We start from the raw sequence: 9006 nt of genomic DNA, 5'->3' as shown, positions 1-9006 counted from the left end.
CCCGATTTCCCTGGTGCTTTTTTTTTTTTTTTGCCCTTCTCTGTGGTCTTCCAGCATTAGGCATCATAACCTAAGCTTTAAGGTTCACTTGGACCCATTTAGGCTGGCATCCTTGTAGCTGTTGTGAGTTGACAATAGAAGCAGTGAGGCTCTCAGCTCTCTTCTCTTAAAGCTCTTGTGTGTGGGAGTAGTTTTGAGGGGCAGAAAAATGAGCTGCTGAAGTTGCTGATGCTCTGTGATTTCCCGGTTATGCACTTGAATACAGGAGGAAGATTTCTGCCTGGCAGGATGTGCTAGCTGATGGATTCCTGGCTGGTTGCTGCAGCTGCCACAAAGCTCAGTGCACGCATGTTCCTTCCCTGTCTTCCTGCAGCACTCATCCAAATGGGAGCAGAGGAGGGAATGTGAGATGGATGTTGTCGCAAAGCCAGGCTGTTCTAGCAGCTCTCTGTAAATAGGGAAGACATGCCAACTAGAGCGGAAACATGCGGGTGGAGACCTGGGCGGTGACACCTGCAGAGCCATGAGAAATGCAGCAGGATGTTAGGAATTGGGCACTCCATCTCTCAAGGAGCTAAATGGAAAAATATTCTTTCCTCCTATTCCAGTCTGAACCTCACCCTGCCGAAGGCATGTCTCCCCTCCTCTCTGCAGGAGCCTCCAAGTGCATTTTCTGCCTGGATAAAGGAGACTCAGTGTGCTTTACTGAATATATGGAATTAGAAAGAGTGCATATACAGCAGCCTCAGCCTGCCTGACCTTGGCTTGTCTGCCATAGAGCATGTTTCCTCTTTGGAGGGCTGAGCACCTGCCAGCACGGAGGAGAACTAGAAATAAGGCTCTTTGTGGAAAAAGTGTTGCTTTGGAAGGGCAAGAAATCATCTCCCACCAGTGTTTGTTGGTTTTCTTTACTGTGCAAGAGGTAGCAGCATTTAGGTGACTTCTCTGCAGTCTCCTCTTTGTTTTCTCATTGAGCAGCTGTGTGCTGTTCTTAGGTTTTGCACCCTGTGTCCAGCCTGGATAATCCCCTGTCCACTGTTGAACACTGGAAACGTGTTGGTACCTAGCAGAGCTGTTCTAGGATGTCATCCTGTGGAAGGCCAAGGTTGCGTAGAGGTGTTTGCACAGCCAATGGGGGAAGAGTTGGTATTGGTGTGTCTTGAGGATGTGAGGATGTAGTTGCAAGGTAGTATGAGTCTGATGCACTGAGGATCAGATGTTTTGGTGATTTTTCCATTCTCAGTCTGAAATCTTTACAGTTTTGAAAAGCAAGTTGATTGTGGGGACTGTGAAATGCTTGAACATTTTCTGCTGGAAGGGCTGAAGAAAGAATGTTGCTGTTGTAAAGGCAGTGGTGGTTTTTAACACACAATAATTTCACAGTTGAGGAACAATTCTGTGTACAGTGGAATTAATGAAGCTGATTTTCTATGAATCTGGGTCTTCTCTGACTGTGATACCTAGCAAGGTGCAAGGTGTGGTAGCTTTTTATCCTGTAGCGTGTTCTTCCCAATTCGTTTGTATTGTAGTTTTTAAAGATAACAGCAGGATCTCTGTAAGGACGTAAGTGATGCTTCCATGAAAAGTATCAGCATTTCACAGCCAACCCAGTACCCAGAGGAACTTGTGCTGCCCAACTCTGAGTTTTAGAGCAGAGTTCTAGTTTTGTTGCATGTTGGATATGAGGCTGTTCCTGGGTATCTTCCTGTGTCCCAAGCATTGCCTATGCTCCAGAGAACTCCCACTTCCTTGTTTACCTGTTTCTGAGTCTGTGGCTGTGTTTCCTTACAAGTTGGAACTACTGATGGGGCCACTTAACCCTTTAGCCGTTGCTACCTTAGGTTCTGTGGAAGCAGGTAAGTGCCTGCCGAGCCTTCCTGGGAAGCTGTCTGGACCTGTTTCAGAGCAGGACAACATTGCTTGGCCAGATATGTCTGCACTACTGTCCTTTGGGCGACAGCCTCTTTCTCTTGGGCTGGGAATCGTTGCACATTTCTTGCTGAGCTGTACTCGCCTGCAGAAGTCTGCTTTGGGCAAGGCTTTCCTTCTTGCTTTAGCACTTGATCGCACTCCGGATATGCTATAAAGGTGGGAAAAAGAGCAACCAAGGGAATTGTCAACCAGAATGGTTAGCTGCCAGTTTCTAGAGAATAATTTTGGAAGACTGGATATAAGTGGTAGCCAATCTCAACAGACCTCTTTTTCTTCTCAAAACAGTAGTCTGTGGGCTCTGCCTTGACCTTAATGAGGTTTTTCGTGTTATTCTTGTCATTTGGTCTTCTCTAAAGCAAACTGGCATAAGTCATGGTCCAGATGAGACCTTTTTAGGGTAAAATGCACAGTGCACAGGATTAACTGCATGTGGGGCATGTCATATATCCAAAAGGGAAGGGTGTGACTCAGGGTTGGTGCTGATGCTGGATCATGAAGTGAATGAAGTCAGCATTGTGACTCTGGGGTAGGTGGGGGAAAACGCCTCAGTTCTTGTTCAGAGGTATGAACAGGAACCCAGTCTTCAAGAGACATGAAGTGTTTTTGCCCTGCTGAGATTCAGTAAGGTCTCCACTGTGTGTTTACTCCTCTTTCTGAGGGATGGATGTGCATCACTGGAACAGAAACCAAAGAGGAACTGAGAGGAGGGTTCAGACCTGTAAAACACCTTAAGGAAGAGTGAGGCTAAAGATGAGGAAATGGATGGGTATAATGAGTTGTGCATGCTTAAAATAACTGTTCCAGCACTGTTCATCATCTTCACGTTCAGTCCTGCAGTGGGGAGGAAACTGGACCCCTCGGTTGCGCAGGGCTCACTCCCTACTAAGGACAGTGATAGCTGGGCTGGGGGATTGCCCTGAGCTCCCCTGGACAGAGTGTACAGGTGGGGAGAAGAGGAGCCCTGCCAGGAAGTGGACCTCTGCTCTCTTTGTTTCTGTACTTGGGGCAGCATTTCTGTTCTCTCGGTAAACCAGGCAAAAGGCAGCTGCTGAACAAAGAGTTCAAACCACACAGAGGTGGGTCCTGCAGGAGGACAAAGGCAGATCTGTTGACAGCAATTCCCCCACCTTCTCCTATGTAGCTCCTGGACAGTTTGCCAGGTTACTGGCAGCAGGGCAGTCAGATTGCAGAGCACTCTGCCAGTTCCAGTGGCAAGGAGGTGCTGCTGGGCGGGTGCTGCCTGCGCAGGGCATCGCAGGAGGCTGGTCTTGGGGTGACTGATACCGAGGTGGGTGGTGCCTTTACTGCTGAGTAATGTGAGGAGGCTGCTGGGGTGGCCTAACTAGAAGGGGAGGCTGAGACTGCGTTATATGAGTGAGTCATGGAGCAGCCAGGGTACTGTCAACCTGCTGTAAGGGGTCTTGCATGCATCTTGTGCCTCTCACCCTCTGGCCTGCTGCATTTCCCTAGCCCCTGGATTTTCTATGCGAGGATATTGCAAACACACTAACGTTGTGGGTTGTAGCACTTGGTGTCCTTGTGCAAAGGCAGTAACTTGGTATGTCTAGGGGGAACAGGGCAGAGAAGGAGTCCAGAGTCCTTATGCCATCCTGAGGATTCCTTGGGCTGGCAGTAGGGCGAATGAGGATGGAAAAGCTGTTAGTGCTTCAAGATGACACCCACGCAAGGGTTACCTGAGTGTGATTGTAGCAGTTGGTGTATGCAAGCTTTCCCACACAGGTGCAGGCGTGATTCAATCATGCTGGTGGTGCTGTGTCCTTCAGCATCACAATGGCCATTCTGTGCTGGGGCTGCAGTCATCAGGGTGTACTCTCTGATCAGGCAATATTTTGGCCTGGTACTGCCTTCCTGTCTATGAGATGATCTTCCAGGAGGTTTTCCATTGAGGAAGCAGAAAGCTTTGAGCTGACATCCCCCAACTTTCTGTTCCCTTTCTTCTGCAGTTAGAAGAAGTGTTGAGCTTTGACAGCCTCCTTGCATCAGTGATCTGTGAACAGGAGGTATAGGGATTGCAACCCCAGCTGCCAACCACAAATCTCTGCTCTTAAATGGAAGCTAAATTAGCTTTCCTCCTGCTGGGAGTGTGGGGGTGTTGAAGGTCAGCACTGATTCTAGCCTTTTTGTCTCCTGTCCACGTGTGCCACCTGCACTGGTTGCCAGCACTACAGGCCACAAAAGCAGAGGCACGTGCCCTGACAGCTGCCTACTGCTAAAGGGAGAGGGGAAGATGAAGGGGAAGGGCTTAGAGTAGGCAACTAGTTAAATGCTGTCTCTGACTGCTTGAAGGAGGTTGTGATACTTGTATCTGATTGTGACCTGGGATGCTCAGGTTTTGTTTGTTGCAGGGCTGCAGGGGTAGGACTATGTCCACCATGGTGTACCCAAGGGAGGAGAAACTGGACAAGCTGAGCCAAGAGGAGATAATTTCCAACACCAAGCTGGTGATGCAAGGGCTGGAGGCACTCAAGAATGAACACAACTCCATTCTGCACAGCTTGCTGGAGACCATCAAGTGCCTGAAGAAAGATGAAGAAGCCAATCTCGTGCATGAGAAATCCAACTTGCTCCGCAAGTCAGTGGAGATGATTGAACTGGGGCTTGGAGAAGCTCAGGTGAGAGTGGTGGGTGGTTCCCTAGGTGTTATCCCATACTGACAGGGGAAGGTGGACATATAGCCATTTCCCATAGGCTGCAGGGACAGAAAAGGGCAAAGTGTACAAGGCCAGCATGACCCTGAGGGTGGACCCTAAGCATGCATGTGAGGGAGATATAAGGTTGTGGTTGTTACTGACTAAGACTCTTAACAAGGTGATGATGGCATTGTCCAACCATCTGAATGCTGTGGAGTCAGAGAAGCAGAAGCTGCGTGCTCAGGTGCGGAGACTGTGCCAGGAGAACCAGTGGCTGCGTGATGAGCTTGCCAACACCCAGCAGAAACTGCAGCGTAGTGAACAAACTGTGGCTCAGCTGGAGGAGGAGAAGAAACACCTTGAGTTCATGAACCAGCTGAAGAAGTATGATGAGGATGTCTCACCTTCGGTATGCCCTAGTCCTTTTAAGCAGTTGCTTTTGTGGGTCAGGGAGGTTGGACCAGCAGAATTCTCTAGGTGTGATAGCATTGCCCTGGATTTTGCCCCTTCCCAGGTACCATGCAAAGCAGTGCCTTCAGCTAAAGGGAGCCTGCATGGGCTCTGAGTCTGTGGAAGAGCATGGATGCTGGTGCTGGAGAAATGTGGCTTTATCAATTTTGTTTTGTGGGGGGGAAGATGGTGGCAGAGACTGCAGGGGAAGTTGAGTGTGTTGGTGGGCTGCAGAAAGGTGGAGAGTTTGGCAACTGACTCAGCCCAGGCTGCTGTTGTCTTCTCTGAGAATCAACAGCATTGTGATTCTCATTCTCTCAGGAGGAGAAGGAGGGTGACTCTACCAAGGACTCATTGGATGATCTGTTCCCGAATGAGGAGGAGGAGCATGGTCCTGGATGTAAGTGTTTGCTCATGTACGGTTGCTACCTGTCTCTGTTCAGATCTGCTGTGCCAACTGTGCCCTGTTTATTCCTCTGTGCCCACAGTGCCCCACCAGCACAGCAGCGCAGTGGCAGCTGCCCAGCAGGGAGGTTATGAAATTCCTGCACGCTTGCGTACCCTCCACAACCTTGTCATCCAGTATGCCTCACAGGGACGCTACGAGGTGGCTGTGCCACTCTGCAAGCAGGCTCTGGAGGACCTGGAGAAGACATCAGGCCATGATCACCCTGATGTGGCTACCATGCTCAACATTCTAGCACTAGTGTACAGGTGAGCATGGTGGGGAGGGCAGGGCTGGGCCAGGACAGCTTTCTGCGTTTCCTGTTTACCAGGACAGCACATTCTGGTGACAGGGAGCTCCCCCAGCTTCCAGTGGTTTACTTTTCAGAACGTTTTGGCATAGGTGAGGTATTTGGTTTGCCAAACTCCCTAGGATATAACTAGGATGGGCCAAGGTAGAGAGGAATGGAGAAATAAAAGGGCTGAGGGGGGCTGGATCTGTGTGGAAGGAGGACTGTTGTTCATAGCTATGCTTGCTATGGGCTGCGGTGTCCAGATCACAAATAACTGGTTGACTTTGCACTGCAGGGATCAGAATAAATACAAAGAGGCAGCACACCTCTTGAATGATGCTCTTTCCATCCGTGAGAAGACTCTGGGCAAAGACCACCCAGCAGTGAGTATCTTCTTCTCTTTCAGTCACTTCCCCCATGGGTGCCACTGGGGCACTGTTCTAGCAGTGTTTTACTGCTTCAGTATTTCCTGCTGTCTGGTTTGGTATGGCTTGTCAGGAGCTGGTTACTCTTGGATCCTGCAATGTAGCCAGAAGGGCAGCCTTCTGTCTCTGGACCTCCTCGTCAGAGGCAGCAGTACTGCAGGCATGGAAGAAATGGAGCAGTCACTGTTACTGCTGCTTGCACTCTTTGTTTGGTCCTACTGGAATTTGCTTTGTTTCATGGAGAAACTTATGTCTCTGTAGGTGGCAGCGACTTTGAACAATCTGGCTGTTCTCTATGGCAAGAGAGGGAAGTACAAAGAAGCAGAGCCACTGTGTAAGCGAGCCCTGGAGATCCGTGAGAAGGTACTAGTCTCCTACGCTCTTTCTCCTTTCAGCTCTTCCTGAAGGCTGTCTCCCATTACCTCAATGCACCCGGGAGGTCCAGGGCCTACATATTCTCTTCAGCTGCTGATTCCACCACCACCTTTTCTGTCTCTCTAGTGTGTGCAGCCCTAGAGAGGCCTGCCAGGAGGTGGAAGCTGGAACTTCTCCTCTTTACCTCCCTAGTCTATGGCATTTGTCTGACATAGGCATGTACTGGAGGGACTACAGTGTCTTCTGCCTCCAGGAGTCCACTGCAATCTTTGTGGTTTCTCTTCTTTTGTTCACCTAGGTTCTAGGCAAAGACCATCCTGATGTGGCCAAGCAACTGAACAATCTAGCCCTGTTGTGCCAGAACCAGGGCAAGTACGATGAGGTGGAGTACTATTACTGCCGGGCCCTGGAGATCTATGAGAGCTGCCTGGGTCCTGATGACCCCAACGTGGCTAAGACCAAGAACAACCTGGTGAGACCCTGGGCTCTGTGGGGTTGGGAAGTGGTGCTATGGGAAGGGTGGGCATTGCCTGGTGCTTAGAAGAGGTAGCTGCAAGATGGGGACAGATCTAATCTGTATTTCCCAGTGGGGCTGGAGCTGTTTTATTTTGGTTGCAGGCCTCCTGTTACCTGAAGCAAGGCAAATATAAAGATGCAGAGGTGCTGTATAAGGAGATTCTTACCCGTGCTCACGTGAAGGAGTTTGGCTCTGTGGATGGTTTGTACAGCAGAACGTGTTGGGACTGGGGAAGGGTGAACAGTTTGGTCTCCTGGCTCTCAGCCTGGGCTCGGCTGGTTCTGATGTCCCCCGGCAGTGGGATGGGATGCCTTGCAGGGCCCCTGCTTTGGGCAGCCCTTGAGACACTGCCATTCTAGTGTGTTACACTGTTCCGTCTCTTCTCTCAGAAGCTGACAGTCTTTACTGAGTTGGGAACACTTGTGGTTAAAAGAGGGAATAGCAAATGGCACAATCATTCCCAGGCATAGGCTGTAGTTTCTCCTGTGCACCTGGTACAGGTACTTCCCCATGGGAGGACTTGTTCTTTCCCTCCCCTGTTCTGCCCTTGCAATGCTGGTTGCCTTTCTTGGGGCAGAGGGATTTGGAAACCTTGTCATTTCCCTCTGATGAGCTGCTGGTCCCGAGTCAGAGTGCTGGGTTGTGCAGGAAGTAGAGCAACAGGGTGAGGTGGTAATTGGAGCTGTCTTGCATTCTTCTCTACACAGATGAACACAAGCCAATCTGGATGCATGCAGAAGAGAGAGAGGAGATGAGCAAGGTGAGTCTGATCCAGGGGGTTTGATCCTCTTATCACAGCCACTTGCTCCTTCTTGGAGGAGCTGCAGCCTGAAGAGCTGCCATGGCTAGGAGGTGTCTCGAGTGGGGGAGCACAGCATGGCTGCTCCCTAGGGCAGCAGGGAGGGAAGGCCCAGCAGAGGGAATGATGCTTTTCCTTCGGCAGGGTTGTTCAGCTTCTCGGCCGTGGCTGCATGTTATCTCTTTTTGCTTTAGTGATCCCTCTTGGGCACACATATGATGGAAGATGGTGGATGGCAGAGGGTTGTGCTGCAGGGCCTTGGCGCTCTGTTCCAAAGAGCTGCCAGTACCCAGAGCATAACCAGCTTCTGTAGCAGCCCTAAGTCTGTCTGAGGGAAAATGGAGGTCAAGAAGAAACTGCTGCTGTCACCTTGCTTAGGAAATGGAGCCAAACCTCCTGAAAAAGATCTCTGCACAGGATGGGCCCTAGCTGTTCTGTGTCCTAGCTGGCCTCTGAAAGAAGATAGAAGTGGGTTGTTCTTGCCTTGGACTAGGCTGAAAGGCGGAGCTAATCTTGCTCCTGTTGCTCAGGCCTTGCTCTGTGGTCAGCAAATGAATGCAGCAGAGTCCTGTCTCTGCTTTTCCTGAGTGTAAGACCTCGCCTGCTTTTTGGCAGGTGGGTGAAGCAGAAGCACAAAGGACTCTGGGAGCAGACACTCTCCTTTTCCTTTGCCCTTGGAGCAGGCCCCAGCCCTAGGTAGGCTCAGGCAGCAGGCTGGCAAGCTTGACTCAGTAACTGATCAGTCCCATCCTATGAGTTCTGAGAGCAGGGCACTAGCAGGTGCTTTCAGCTAGCATGCTGTGTCTTCCTGTTGAATTGCTCTGCGTGGCTCCCAGTGCAGTGCTCAGCTTTGCACTACTCCGGTCGCTGCAGTATGAAGGTTCTGGTGAAAGAAACTGCACTTGCTGCAGCACCATCTTGGAGAAATCAAAGTTGGAGTAGAGACCAGGCTCCACTTGCCCCCTCTGGGATTGAGACTCTTCTGATGGTATCTTAGGAGAATTAAGAGGTCAAAAATAGATAGCTGTAGGATGGAGCTGTGCTCTGGATAATGCAGCCTTTGCCATGGGCAAGAGAGCAGGCTCAGGGACCCACAGTTGAAGTGAGATTCATTTTGCAT

At 50.4% G+C, this 9006-nt stretch overlaps 1 protein-coding gene across 1 annotated transcript in view; it reads left to right on the top strand.

The window, feature by feature from the left end:
- The first annotated feature begins 4300 nt into the window (after window positions 1–4300).
- Window positions 4301–9006, top strand: part of LOC103806321 (kinesin light chain 1-like) — a 15009-nt gene continuing 10303 nt past the window's right edge. The window contains exons 1-9 of the mRNA XM_009079002.1: window positions 4301–4565; window positions 4762–4992; window positions 5355–5433; window positions 5522–5747; window positions 6066–6153; window positions 6457–6558; window positions 6869–7042; window positions 7189–7288; window positions 7795–7847. Of these exons, the coding sequence (XP_009077250.1) occupies window positions 4317–4565; window positions 4762–4992; window positions 5355–5433; window positions 5522–5747; window positions 6066–6153; window positions 6457–6558; window positions 6869–7042; window positions 7189–7288; window positions 7795–7847 (1302 nt within the window). The 5' untranslated portion in view covers window positions 4301–4316. The remainder of the gene's footprint in view (window positions 4566–4761; window positions 4993–5354; window positions 5434–5521; window positions 5748–6065; window positions 6154–6456; window positions 6559–6868; window positions 7043–7188; window positions 7289–7794; window positions 7848–9006) is intronic.

Source organism: Acanthisitta chloris, unplaced genomic scaffold (genome assembly GCF_000695815.1).
Source record: "Acanthisitta chloris isolate BGI_N310 unplaced genomic scaffold, ASM69581v1 scaffold26697, whole genome shotgun sequence".
NCBI lineage: Eukaryota > Metazoa > Chordata > Aves > Passeriformes > Acanthisittidae > Acanthisitta > Acanthisitta chloris.
The sequence above is the reverse complement of the archived record's forward strand: the minus strand, read 5'-3'. Positions and strand labels throughout refer to the sequence as shown.